General features: G+C 47.0%; 1 protein-coding gene across 1 annotated transcript in view; it reads left to right on the forward strand.

Moving 5' to 3' along the window:
• Nucleotides 1-14,850, forward strand: part of LOC111161130 (dynein axonemal heavy chain 9) — a 317,708-nt gene that overhangs the window by 121,575 nt on the left and 181,283 nt on the right. Inside the window, exons 29-31 of the mRNA XM_022524635.1 lie at nucleotides 2,484-2,641; nucleotides 5,411-5,549; nucleotides 7,316-7,603. Coding sequence (XP_022380343.1) covers nucleotides 2,484-2,641; nucleotides 5,411-5,549; nucleotides 7,316-7,603 — 585 coding nt within the window. The remainder of the gene's footprint in view (nucleotides 1-2,483; nucleotides 2,642-5,410; nucleotides 5,550-7,315; nucleotides 7,604-14,850) is intronic.

Below are 14,850 nucleotides of genomic sequence, written 5' to 3' on the forward strand. Positions count from 1 at the left end.
CAATGTCTTGAGCCTGATAATTCCAGAAATTCCACCCCCTCCAACTTGAGACAACAAAAATGTCTCCAGCCATGGCCAGATGTCCCTTGGGGAGGACAGGTACAAAATCACCCCTAGTTGAGAACACTGGTTTCTACGTAGCCGTGTGTGTGTGTGTGTGTGTGTTTTCTTTAGTAAGTGAATGTGCCTTTTCTTACCTCATGGGAACACAGGTCTCCAAATTATGATTGTTTTCAGAGCAAAACAAAATTCCCCCAAAAGGTACATGTCTGATGCGGAGCCGTGCATGGCTGGCACACTGTCCTTCTGGTAAAAGGCAGTTTGGGGAAGGGCCTAATGAGAGCACGAGCCCTAGGACCAGATTGCCCAGTTGGTAACTCGGGTTGCCCCGCGTACCAACTGTTAGACAGCTGGCAAGTTTCTTTTTCTTTTTTTCTTGAAACTTTTTATTTTTGATTGACTTTAGACTTACACTATGAGTCATAGAAACAGCTTCGCTTTCCCTTGTGCCCCTCCCCTCACCTCCCTAAACTTGGTGTCTTGCATAACTGGGGCACAGCTTTTTAAAATGAGGTTTCCCTACCTTTAAAATGAGGATCTGCCCATCTCGCCCAGCTATTGAGAGGACCCAACAGGACAACTCACGTCAAACACTCAGACGCTCCAGCTTTGAATTGGCTCCATACTCTCGCTCACGAGCGCCCCCTGTAGAATTTCACATGAAAGGACATGCCGCGGTGCTATGGTGTGTGGTAGATTCTGCCTGAGAATGAGGTTCTGGGGCTAGGGTGTTGCAGGAGCGAAGCGGAGTCACCGTGAGTGGCTGAAAGGGTCCTGGGCTCTAGCCTTCGCCCAAGGGTATCAGGTCAGTCAGTAAATGGCAACTAAACTCGCTTTCCCACCCTATAAGATGGTGCGTATTCCGCATATTTGATAGCTGAGAGGCCTGGGGCCACGGGAGAGAGCCCATTCTTAACCACCCACATAAGCTGCGGGGTGATGGGGAGGCGGGGGGCTGCTGTGCAGGGCTGTGCCATGAGCTCCACGTGCGCAGTGTGCTGGAGACCACCTGCCCCACAACGGCATTGCCATTCTGTGTGCAGAAGAGGGGTTTCAGTCTCAAACTAATTGCCGTGAGCTCAAATGCATTTGGTCTCGAGAGCTTTACTTTGGGGAAAGGAGCGGAATCTTAACTGTAGACCCGTCCCACGTTCTGGTGAGTTCCGCCCAGCCAGGCAGTGGAGAGAGCCTTGCTCTGTGGTAGGTGGCCCAGCTGCTTCCTGTCTTTCTCTTCCACTTTGGCTCCTGCTATCCATCTGTCGTCCTTCTGTCTGTCCATCTCTCCCTTCCATAAGTGTTCCGGCTCTGGCTCTGTCCTTCTCTGTTTCTGTCTGTCCCCTCTCTCCCAGACACGCACCTACAGCCCAGTCTTCCCAAAAGGCTTGGGTCTTCTAAACACCCTGACCATGACCGATGTGACTAGAGCTCACTCAAAACCTTGCACTGCCCACTCTCTCCCCACTCCACCTGCTGTCAGTTTTTGCTTTCAGGAACCCCGAGAAGCTGGAGATACTCGGAGACATTCCGGGGCTGGGCCGAACAAGCGTGTCCCTCTTGTCTTCCCTCCTTCTGTCATGGATCATTTTTGCACATGCTTTTCCAAAGCGCCACGTGTGAAAAACAGTGGTTCTGTTTCTGTCTCTGCTCCCACTGCTGTAAGAGTGATCTAGAATGTAGAGCTGACCAGGTCAAGCTTCAGCTTACGTCCCCACATTGAAGAACAAGACTGATCTCTTCAGAAAGGCCCTCCTAGCCCTCAGGGATGTGGGTCCGGCCTTACTTTGCCATCTCCGGGGCACCCGATCCCTAAAGAGGTAGGCTATGATCACAATGTCTGTTCTAGAGACGTGGTCAGAGGAGGTAAGCCAGGCTGAGGACCACATTAACAATTCCCAATGCCTTTCTTAAGCGTTTTCTGTATGCTAAGCTCTTTGCAGGCTTGATTTCATTTAATCTTCAGCACAAGCCCTGGGGGTAGGTCCTGGTGTTCCCTCCGTCATGCAGGGCCAAGAGCCCAGGCTCCCGAATCCCCTTGCCCGGATTCAAGTCCAGAACATGACCATTTACTAGTGGTGCAAGGTCAGGCAAACTACCCCACTGCCTAGTGCTTCAAGGATTAGGTTCGAAAGATCTTGGTGGAGAGCAAATGAATTAATATGCAAGAAGCCCTCAGAACAGTGCCCAGGGAGTGGGGTTAGACACCTTCTCTCTGTTCACTCCCAACCCTTAGCTGCTGTGCTGCCAGTACAGATATGGGCAACTAGATTTCTCCTGGACAGGCAGGAGACGGTCCAGGATGCCACCACTGTGCCTGTCCTTCAGGGGAAGGGGCCCCAGAGCAGGTGTTACCACGCTTCCCAGCCTTAGCTAGCACCCCACCCTTGGAACATGGTGCAGACCGTTTCCGTCGACTCGCTCACCAGGTCAAAAGCATTCAAGATGCAATCCGAGACAAGAAGCAGCGGTTCAACTTCCTTGGGGAGGAGATCAGCCTGGATCCTTCTGTGGGAATCTTCATCACCATGAACCCGGGCTACGCCGGCCGCACGGAGCTCCCGGAGAACCTCAAGGCTCTCTTTAGGTGAGTGTCTGCCCTGCCCTGCACAAGGGCCCAGCAGAGAAGCTGCTCCTGTTTTCTTCACTGCAAATGGTGGCCATACATATTGGAAGAAATCTGGAACACATAACAAAGTAGAGTTTATAAAACCACCTTTCCTGTTATCCCCGATAAAATCATTTCTTGCTGAATTCTATTCTGTTCTCCTTTATATGGGTATTTTGAAGTCCTACATTTGTGGTCAGCACACAGTTTCATATTGGTTTTTTTGTTTTTTTGGGTTTTTTTCCCCACTTCGTACTCTATCATAATCCTAACAGAAATCATCTCTTCTGTTATATGGTCTTAAGAAATCTCATTTCATGGCTCCATTTTATTCTGCCAAGTACATGGCCCACGGTGTAATTAAGTACCCCCCATATTTAAATATTAAGACAGTTTCTAACATTTAAAAGACATGTATACATACTGCTGTAATGTGCATCTTTGTACATAAGTCCTTTTCTCTGTATGTGTGATTATTTTCTTTGGCTAGCTTCCCAGCAGCGGAATCACTGAGTCAACAGGGAGGTGTGTTTTCAAGGCTCTTGATACACATTGACAAATTACTTTCTGTACAAGAGCACTGCCGAACCGCACTCCTGGTAGTGAGGTACAAGAACGCCTCTTCTGTTTCCCCTTGGCCACTGGTGGAGATTGCCATGCTTTAAAATCTGTATCGTAATAAGAAAATGCAAATGCATTTTCTAGAAGGGGCTGGAGTCTCTGTTCTTTGTCTCAGAGCAGAGAAGGCAGCCCAGCTGCAGAAGATGCCTTGTGGCTTCTGATTCTCTGCCTGCTGGACCGTGACCTAAGCCAGAGAGGCCCTGGGAGTTATGACACAGAGGTCGGCTTCATCTGGGGACCCAGAACCCCTGCACTCTCGGGGACGTGGAGCCCAGGAAACCGCTGAACCACCTCCACCCCCGTGCACTCCGTCCCTCGGTCTGGTCCCTGTGTGCCCCAGCGGTGGCAGATCCGTGTGTCACAGGAGTGACAGAGTGTCACAGAGTGTGGGCATCCCCCCATCCAGGCCCATGGCCACTGCTACCAAGAGCTGGTTGGAATATCACCAGGCTGCTCCATGTGGTAGCTGTTCATTTGCACAAAGTATTTAAGAGAGCTTTGTGTTCACAAGCAATAGCAGAGGTAGCTTATCACCCTGATCAGAGCCACTCTTTGCCATTTCCCCGCCAAATTTAAAGGGAACGTTTACACTAGAAAATCGGAAGGGGGTGGAGAAAAATATGCATAAAAACAATAAATATGAACATCTACTTTGATACTTCATTTTCACAAAAGCCCTACCTGTGAGCTGGGTACCCCCCTCGCACAGGGAGAAAACAGGGCCAGCACATTGCCCAGGTCGGAACCGTTCCTGGCCTTAGCTAGGAGCGCAGGCAGCAAGCCACAGAACAGGGTTTCAGACCCAGACAGTCTGACTCCAGAACTCTTGCCCTCCCCATCTGAAAACTATCGTCCAGAGATGGTTGTAGCCCTTGGCAAGCTCCCTTCCAATATCTAGTGGGCATAGTATTTCTTTTTTAAACTTAGGATAAGACCCAATCTAAGGTACGACCCTGCCTTCGTTAACTAATATTTTCCCATCCCACTAAATAGTTTTCCTCCTCTAGTATTATTTTCCATGGCCTTCTGTTCTGTGGATACATACTTTTTATTTTAAGATTTTTTAAAAAATTTATTTATTTGACAGATCACAAGTAGGCAGAGTGGCAGGCAGAGAGAGAGGAGGAAGCAGGTTCCCTGCTGAGCAGAGAGCCCGATGCGGGGCTCGATTCCAGGACCCTGAGATCATGACCTGAGCTGAAGGCAGAGGCTTGACCCACTGAGCCACCCAAGCGTCCCAGTGGACTCATACTTAACCTTATTTCAAGCTGCAAAATAATTTTGAGACTCTACGTGTTTGGTTCCCCCTTTGAATTTGAACACAATGGAAAATAATTTAAAGGAAAAATGTTCTTGAATGATATGTTTTCGAAAATTTTATATCTGTCTAGGGAAAACGCAGCTAAATGTAAACAATCTTAGGCCCCTGTTACATACCTAATAAATTAACTTTAAAAATAAGTAATTTAAAAATCAAATGTTTCCAGAGCTAGTGGGAGGGGCAGAAACTATATTAAATCCTTATAGACAAAAATTCCCCTCTATTCCCATACATGCCATTTTTAAAAAAACTTTATTTATTTTAAAGAGAGAGAGAGAGAACATGAGAGCAGGGTGAGGGGAGGGGAGGGAGAGAGAATCCCAAGCAGACTCTGCACCGAGCACGGAGCTCAGTGTGGCGTTCAGTCTCATGACACTGAGATCTGACCTGAGCCTCGAAATCAAGTCAGTCACTTAACCAGCTAAGCCACCCAGGCGCCCCTCATATATGCATTCTCTGGCCAAATGGAGTTATTGGGTATTTATTTTAGACCTTAGCATCAGATGTTCGCATTTGTATGTACATAAGCACAGAATAAGCCCCAGGTGTCTAGACTTGGAGGAGACATGCACTGTGAAAATGAGAAATAGATTCTTATCCATCTCCTTGGACAAGAGAGTCCGTATCTTTAATCCTTAGCCAACTCATCCCTAAATTGGGAATCTCCGATCAAACCCTTACTAAGGGCTAAGTGTTTATATCACAGATCCCTCTGTCCGTGACCTCCACCAGTGTCGCTTGTCTTCCAAGCCTCCCTTCACCTGTGGGTGGGAAACCATCTTGGTCCTCTGTCTTCCCATTCACAGGCCTTGTGCAATGGTGGTTCCCGACTTTGAGCTGATCTGCGAGATCATGCTGGTGGCAGAAGGATTCATTGAAGCACGATCGTTAGCCAGAAAGTTCATCACCCTTTACCAGTTGTGCAAAGAGCTGCTCTCAAAACAGGTACTCTCTCCAGTTTGGCTGGACCACCAGTCCAGTGGGATCACCTAGCTCTGAATGGGGTCTGGGCCAATGTAGGGGAGCTTTCTCACAGAGAATCAGTTTTCTGTAAGAATAGTAAAAGCTCTCACCACTTCTACAGCAAAGACTCGTGTTCATGTTCTTAGCCTAGCATTAAAACGAAAACTTATTTGGTCCCCAAACTATTTTTTTTTTCATAGTCTAGCATCCTTGGGCTGTTTCCATTGAGTTTCTCCTCCCTTCAGGCCTCTCTTACTAGAACCATCTTTGCAGCCATGGGCACACTCAGCCCCATGAAATCTGACCCAGCTGGATTTCTTTAAAAACCTCTTCTGTGCTGGGGCCCCTGGGTGGCTCAGTGGGTTAAGCCTCTGCCTTCGGCTTAGGTCATGATCTCAGTGTCTTGGGATCGAGCCCCACATTGGACTCTCTGCTTGGCAGGGAGCCTGCTTCCCTCTCTCTCTCTCTCTCTCTCTCTCTCTCTCTGCCTACTTGTGATCTCTGTCTGTCAAATAAATAAATAAAATCTTAAAAAAAAAAAAAAAAACCTCTTCTGTTTCTCCATGCTTTCTGGGGCTCCTTGCTCACTGTGTTATCTGCTGACTCCCCAGCACCACAGACTTGCAGGCCAGCAGTCGACATCCACCAATCCAGCCCAAACCTCCCTTTGAGCTCTAAACCTGTATATGTAGCAGTCTACACCACAGCTCCCCGGGCTGGGCCTCTAAAGCCCGTCTTCCCGCCCATCTCCACCCCAGGCTACTTCTGCATTCTGTGCTTCCGAACGCAAACCCGCACTTACTCACTGGCTAATTCTGGAACGCTGGGAGTCATCCTTGGCATTTTCTTTTCTTGCGCGTTCCACCTGGGGATCTCTCTTAAATCCATCTCATTTTCTTCCTACCACTTTATATCCAAGCACTCCTGCCTTTTGATTTAAACTCTTGCCTTTCTACTAGTTGCTACTGGTAATTTTTCTGCACTGCTTTTCTCAGAGCATTTGAAGGCCTCCCCAGTGTAGAGCACATGAGCTCAGCCTCGACCATCTCTAGGAGCTAACATGGCTTCCTCCTGACCACCTCTAAGGGCTAACATGGCTTCCTCCTGACCATATCTAGGAGCTAACCTGGCTTTCTTCTGACCACCTCTAAGAGCTAACATGGCTTCCTCCTGACCACCTCTAAGAGCTAATATGGCTTCCTCCTGACCACCTCTAAGAGCTAACATGGCTTCCTCCTGACCATCTCTACGAGTGAACCTGGCTTCCTCCTGACCATCTCTGGGAGCTAACGTGGCTTCCTCCTGACCATCTCTAGGAGCTAACCTGGCTTCCTCCTGACCATCTCTGGGAGCTAACATGGCTTCCTCCTGACCATCTCTAGGAGCTAACCTGGCTTCCTCCTGACCACCTCTACGAGCTAACATAGCTTCCTCCTGGATTCCCTTCCTCTCTCTGAACATGCGAAGAGGAGCCAGATAGGTCGGGGAATGGTTCTGTTTGCTTTCCCTGGCCCCCAACCCCTGTATACCCTGGGTCTGCTTTGTGGTCAGTCATAGAGGGAAGAGTAGCTAATGCCAAACTGGAAGCTGGGATCTGTGACCACCACAATCTTCCATGTCACTGGTCCTTTCCTAAGCCTCTGCCCTGGCCTCCAAAGTGACCTGCCTATAATTTCATAGGTGCTAGAACAGGCATAGGGCGTCCTGCCTCCCAGCATGCCCGCCTGACCTGAGCCATCTTCCCTCAGGATCACTACGACTGGGGTCTGCGGGCCATCAAGTCTGTGCTGGTGGTGGCTGGATCCCTGAAGCGAGGGGACCCTGACCGCCCTGAGGACCAAGTCCTGATGCGCTCCTTGCGAGATTTCAACATCCCCAAGATTGTGACCGACGACATACCTGTGTTCATGGGCCTCATTGGGGACCTCTTTCCTGCCCTGGATGTGCCCCGGAGGAGAGATCTCAACTTTGAAGCACTGGTTCGGAAGGCAGTGGTGGATCTGAAGCTCCAGGCTGAGGACAACTTTGTAGTCAAGGTACGTGGAGGCTTTCCCTGCCTAGAATTTTTTTTGTCTCTCACTGCTTTTCTTGGATGATGGGACATCCTTAATCCAAAGTGTTGCCTTAGATGTACAAATATGTGTCTACCTAGGCATAGTTCATTTCAAGAGCTCTTTCCTGGGGTGCCACACTGTGGGAAGGGTGGTGGGGAATGCAAGGGCAAGATGGCGCCCCTTCCATCAGAAAGCTCACGATCCAGCAGAGGACTAAGTCCCAGCCCGTTCTGCTCTTGCACATGTCCTTTTCCTGTGAATTACTTCAGACAGGATTAGAGAGGACAGATAGTGGTAGACTATGGGAGCCATGCTGCTTCTTTGGCATGTTTCTGAGCTTGTAAGCATTTTGAAGTGAACAAGGGCAAGCTTTCTCACAATTAGAAAGACCTGAGGGTGGTAGACAGACTAATGCCACCCTCCCTCCCCTCACCCGAGACGTCTGCATCCCAGTCCCCAGAATCTGTACTATGTGACGTGGCAATGGAAGATGAGGATCACTGATAGAATTAAATCTGCTAATCAGCTGACCTTGGGATGGAGGGATGGTCCTGGGTAACCTGGATGGCCCTGTGTAATCACAGTGGTCTTTTAAGTAAAAGAGCTGGGTAGGAGGGTGAGTGTCCCCCGCCATCACTGGCACTGAAGGTGGAGAAAGGGTCCACGTGCCAGCAAAGCAGGCAACCTCTATACACAGGAAAAGGCAAGAAAACAGATTTTCTCATAGAGCCTCCAGAAGGGACTGACCTTCTTGGCACACTTTGATTCATGCCCCATGAGACCCATTTCAGACTTCTGAGCACTGAAACTTGAGTTGTATTGTTTCAAGCCTCCACAATGGCAGTCTTTTGTTAGAGGAACAACAGAAAATGAAGATTTTTAGCAGCAATTACAGACTTTCAGGAAAACCCTGAAACTTCAGGGAATGTATGACAGGTTCCATGGCCTTTGGAACTGTGATGGTTTCTCCTGTGTTCTGGGGAGGTTCAGGGCAGGTGAAGACATTTCTCCTTGCATTAAAACAGTAGATGACTGAAGAAGGCTCTGTCTAGAATGGATCTTTAACCATGATTAAAATCATCTTGATTAGAAGTGAGTATACCCGTGACCTACCTCTTCGAAAAGGAAGCACAGGTTGGGATGCTTGGCTGGCTCAGTCAGTGGAGTGTGTGATTCTTGATCCCAGGGTTGTAAGTTTGAGCCCCACATTGGGCATTGCAATGACCTTTAAAACATCTTATAAAAAATAAAACAGGGCACCTGCCTGGCTCAGTTGGAAGAGCGTGTGACTCTTGATCTTGAGGTTGTGAGTTTGAGCCTCATGTTGGGTGTAGAGATGACTAAGAAAAGTAAATAAACTGGGACGCCTGGGTGGCTCAGTCATTAAGAGTCTGCCTCCGGCTCAGGTCATGATCCCAAGGTCCTGGGATCGAATACCGCATGGGGCTCCTTGCTCAGCAGGGGTGCCTGCTTCTTCTTTTGTCTGCCTCTGTCTGTCTCTCTCTCTGGCAAATAAATAACTAAAATCTTTTTTAAAAATTAAAAAAATAAACTTAGGAAGGAAGGGAAGGAGGAAGGGGAGAAGAAAGTAAAGGAAGGAAGGCTGGTTGGTTTGTTGGTTGAAAGAACAAGCTACAAGGTATTGGCCAACATGGGGCAAGGACCAAATGCCATAGTGATTTAACGGTGCTAGCTAGCATTTTTATTGGGGTTACAATGCATTGTTACATCTTTTGGGCTTTGGATAGAAAGTTGCGTATTTTCTGAGTGGTCTGCCCTCATCCCATTTTTCTGGAAGTCGGTTAGTTTTACTGAGCAACTTCACAGATGCTAACGTTCCAGAACACACAAATGTTGCCACAGTAGAAGTGCGTGCGCACGAGTAACTGTACCTTGGAGCAGAATGTGATGAGTTCCACAGAAGAGGATCCTGGGGTACAGGAATACGGATAGATTTTTTTATTTCCTATGCAGTAATACCTTTGGGAACCCCATGACCACCACCATAGAGTTCACAAGTGCCTTTATGTGACATATCCCATCAGACCCCCAAAACCCCTGAGGCCAATGGGGCAGATGACCGACTTCACAGACAAGGACACTGGGCTGGCGTTACTTCTCCAGGATACCCCAGGGAGGGTTCTGGGAGAGAGAATGTGCTCCGCCCTTGAGGAGCTGGGGGGGCGGGGCGGGGGGCACGTTCCTCCTACGCCATACCAGATGGCATTTTGAGCACAGAATACAATACTGTGGGAGAGATTAAGCCCCGGGTCTCGGTAAATAGAATTGTAAATTGCCATCGGCCTCCATCTCTCCATCTCTCAGCTTCCATGTCACCTAAGAAAGCAAAACATGACCTGGTCCATCCCAGTCGTGGTAGATTTTGCCTGGCCACTGTCCCCACGCCCAACCTCCCTCCTCCCAAGTGCAGTTGATAGACATCGTCAAGGTAGAGAAGGGCTTGAGGGCCTTCGTGGAGGAGGCGAAGGGTGGGCAGAGGGCTGGATGGAGAAACACAAAGATTGTCAACCCAGCAACAGGAAACAGAAGGGCATGGGGGCAGAGAGTGAGCAGTTGAACTAGAAGGTAATATGGGACCATGATCCAAGGGGCATTGAATGCCGGACCAAGGGCTTTCCTCTTAAAGGCTCTGATCCTAAAAGGTGCCCCTTCCCTGGAGGGGTGTTAGGTTCAATGAGGATCCTGATAGACAGGGCATGGGAGCTCATGTCCTGTGACCAGAACAGTCCACGTTCTCCCCAGATGCTCTGGGAGTCTCCTGAGGCAACATGACCTGACCTCCCCATTTTCAGCACTCTTTCCTATTCAGAATCTTACTTTTCCTGTTTTTTGGTGAGTTGGCCCACATTCTGTGTCCTTCTTTTTCTTTCCTCCTTTTTCATGATTGTTTTCTGCTCCTCAGATAAGACAGATGCTCTCTGTGAAAGGCTCTTGGTACAACCGGCATTTTCTACCCACTTCTCATTTGTGCCATCTGCCTGTCCTCCCAAAAGTCCATTCATTGAAAACACCTAGCAAGGTTCTGCTTTAAGACAGCTGACTGAGCTCCCTAACCATGGTCATATGAATTCATTTTTTGAGAAAAAAGAATTAGAAGTATGGAACCTGGAAGGAGATTGTTCGATCACTTTCTGGAAAGTGGATGAAAGCAAGTTGATGGAACCCATGGGGCAGGAGGGCCACAAGCCAGAATCCACTCAGAAGGGCTTCAGGAGAGGAGGGCCCTGGAGTCAGCCCAGCCAAACCCTGTGGAGGCCCTGGGCTTGGAGTCACTAGCAAAGGAGGACAGGAGCAAGAAACAGAACTGCAAACCACCAAGCAGGGAACATGAAGTCAATTTACCCTATAATTTTTCCACCTGGCTCCCTACTCTCTCCTCCCAGCTCCCCCTTCTAGTCCCAGATTCCCAAGAAGGCAGACCACGTACAGCCGGGCACTTAGCCCACAGCCGGAAAGAAGAGTCTACAGTAACTTAATAAACTCTGGGGGGAAACTCTGACTGCTCTTGGAGTACTGGTGCCTCTGTGTATGGTCAGCCTGTTCTCTCTGGGGCCCCTCAGCCTGGAGGTCAGTCACCTGCTGACTCCTCCACAAGTGAAAGATCAAAGGCCGAGCTCTAATCACCGGCACCAGCTCTCGTTCTGGGAGGGCAAGCCTGAGCATATCCAGCCATCCCTACCTTCTAGAAAACGCAGTGCCACTCTTCATTTACACTTGAGGCTCCGCAGATCCTGGAGAAAGTCAACAGCCCGAGAGACAAAGGCAGACTGATAGACACTCCCCACCACCTCCCCACCCCCGCCCCGCACGTGCACGCTTGCGCACGCACACACGCACACACACGTACACGCAGTAGCTGACGCCAGTGTGAATAAGGTAGAGAGTGTTTCAAAAGTTCTAACTAGTATCCTTTAAGAAAATTTTAAAAATGATGCCCAGAAAAAGGGGATGAGATGCTATAAAAAAAATAAGAAAAACTATCAGAGATTTGTAAAGAGCTCTTTGAAATGTATAATTGTGTCATTGATAACATAAAATTCAGTGAGAGCATCGGAAGGTAAAGTCAAGGAACCCCCCAGACAGAATTATGTATATGTGGGTACAGTAAAAAAAAAAAAAATGCATATTTTATATATATTTGTTTTTATTCAATGTATATGTTTTATAAGGATAGGGATACTTATGTCTATATGTAAATATAAAATGTGTATATAAAAAATATATATGATACACAAAGTGCAAGAGTCAAGATGACATGGAAAAGATTGATCTCTGTGCAACATGTTGCCAATGGGAATTTTAGAACTTTCTAGACCAAGAGAAACATGAGATTAGAGGGGCTCAGTCAGTACTGAACTGAATAGATTCAAACAGACTGTCGCAAAGACACATCATAACGGAATTTCAGAAGTCAGGGGTCAAGGGCAAACAGTAAGTTTCCTGGTTGGGTGAGGGACTGAGGAGGTAGGCCCAGGGGACCCAAAGTAGGAGTGAGGTTCAGAGCGACACGGGAACTTCTCATCAGCAGTACTGGGTCCTAGAAGACCAGGAGACCACTCCTTCAGAGTTCTGAGGGAAATGGTTTCAAAACCAATTCTGTGCCAACCAAGTTGTCATTCAAGATATTATCAGAGTCCTAAAAAAAAAAAAATTATCAGAGACCTAAATCTTACTTCTTGTGCACCCCCTTTTTTAGTTTATTTATTTATTTATTTTTGCTTTTTTGCTGTTTGTTTTTATGCAAATTCCACTTGACACACAATGTAATACTCAATCCAGGCGTACAATATCGTGGTTCAACACTTCCATACATCATCCACTTCCATACATCATCACAAGTGTGCTCCTTAACCCCCATGACCCACGTCACCCTCCCCCCACCCACCTCCCCTCTGGTGACCATCAGTTTGCTCTCTACAGTTAAGAGTCTCTTTCTTAGTTTATTTCTCATTGTTTTTTTTTTCACCTTTGCTCATTTGTTTTGCTTGTTAAATTCCACATATGAGTAACATGCTGTGGAATTTTTCTGTCTCTGACTGACCTACTTCACTTAGCATTATACTCTCTAGTTCCATCCATGTCATTGCAAATAGCAAGATTTCTTTCTTTCCTACAGCTGAGTCATAGTCCGTTGTATCTGTACCACTTCTCTATCTATTCATCTCTCAGTGGACACTTGGGCTGCCTCCATAATTTGGCTACTGTAAATAATGCTGCAGTAAAAATCAGGGTTATGCACCCTTTTGAGTAAGTTACTTGAGAATATACTATGGAAAAATGAGAGTGAAAAATGAAAAAACCATGGGTTTCAAAAAAATCAAGAATCAGGAAAAAAAAAAAAGTCCTAGCATTTTAGCTGTCAGAGGACCTAGAAAGCAGTGAATCCAAAATATGGCAGGAAGTCCCTGGTGTCCAACACAAGACCTCAGAAATGGATACATTAAAAAAAAGGGATATATTCAAAACAAGAATAGGTCAACAAGATGAAAGTTCTTATGTGTTTTTATTAAACTTCTCAGTTACGGGGCCTGAGGCATATGTCTTTTAACAAAGTGAAAGGAAAGCAATTAAGAACAAGAGAAAAAAGTCATGGTCCAAATATTTTTTGTAAGTAAACATAACTTGATATTGATCACCATATGGAGTATAAGAAAAGAGTATCCATTTGACCTTGGGTTGATGCTGAGAATGTCTTCTGTCAAGTCATGACTCTAGGCCCACAGAGAACACAACATAGACCAGGCAACAACTTTCTCCCGCAGTGAAAACTCTCTATAGCCAGTGGAATGTAAGCCACGATCAGTCTTCAACCCTCGATCACAGAAAATAGAAAAGGTCTAACTACAAGGCCAAAACAGAATATAAATATTACCAAACATAGCAACGTAAAGGTATAACGTGTCTGGCAGAGTAGGGGAAAGAAAGATAAAGGGAAGGATGGGGATACTTCTATATTTACCTTGCAAAAGATACTGTTGAAACTGGATGGATTCCTAATTGGCTGAGTGTGGAAATAGCTCATTCACCAGTTGATAAATGGATAAACAACTTTTGAAACCTACACAGTGAACTTTCACTCAGTGACAGGGAGGAATGATGTATGGATACATGCCTTGGCACAGATCAGCCTTGACGCATTATGAGTGAAAGAGACCATTCACAAAATGCCCATACTTGCATAAATCTATTTATATGAAATGTCCAGAAGAGTCTGATTTTAACAGAGGCATTGCACGGGGCTGAGGTAGGAGTCAGGGATAGGGAGTGACTCCCCGTGGGATGTTTTTTTCCTTCTGGAGTTGAAGAAAATGTTTTAATAGTGGTAATGATGGGACAGTTCTGTGAATAGGCTCAAAACCATTGCTTCGGACACTTTCAAAAAGTGAATTTTATGGTACTTGCATTCTATCTCAATAATGCTATTGAAATGAATGAAAAGAAGTTGATGGAACTAGAAAGTGATTTTAAGGCTTTTGGGATCAGGGAAACAGTCAGTAGTTGTTCATAGGGAAAAAATCTAGGAAAATAATACAATCCCTGTTCAATAACCAGAACACTGCCTCCACTTCCCTCCCTGCACCCCCCTCCATTTTTAAATGCAATGCCCTCAGGCCAGTTTCATGCTGAAAACCCTCCAATGCTTCTGTTGTCCTTAGAATAAAATTCCAAGTACCAGTTCCTGCATAGCTGACCCCTGCTTACCTCTTTTATCTCATCTTATACTCACCCCCCTACACCCCTACCTTTCTTTGCTGTTCTTTGAGCCCTACAAGCTTGCAGCCAGAACCTGGGGACTTTTCTTTCTTTTAAGATTTTATGTATTCATTTGAGAAAGAGAGAGAGAGAGAGAGAGAGAGAGAGAGAGAAAGCATGAGCGGAGGGGAGAGGCAGAGAGAGAGGAGGAAGCAGACTCCCCACTGAGCAGGGAGCCCGATGCGGGGCTCGATCCCAGGACCCTGAGATCACGACCTGAGCCAAAGGCAGACGTTTAACTGACTGAGCCACCCAGGCACCCCAGAACCTGATGATCCTATATTCACTGTCACTCCACCTGGAATGTCTCCCACGGATCTTAAAATGGCTGACATTTTTCATTCATATATTAGCTTACACATCAGCTCCCCACAGACCCTTCCTGATACTTTCCTCATCCTTATCTCAAAAGACCCTTTGTTAAGTTCCTGAAGGACGAAAACAAGAGCCAGGAT

Source organism: Enhydra lutris, unplaced genomic scaffold (assembly GCF_002288905.1).
Source record: "Enhydra lutris kenyoni isolate GAN:26980312 unplaced genomic scaffold, ASM228890v2 scaffoldscaffold82, whole genome shotgun sequence".
Taxonomy (NCBI): Eukaryota; Metazoa; Chordata; class Mammalia; order Carnivora; family Mustelidae; genus Enhydra; species Enhydra lutris.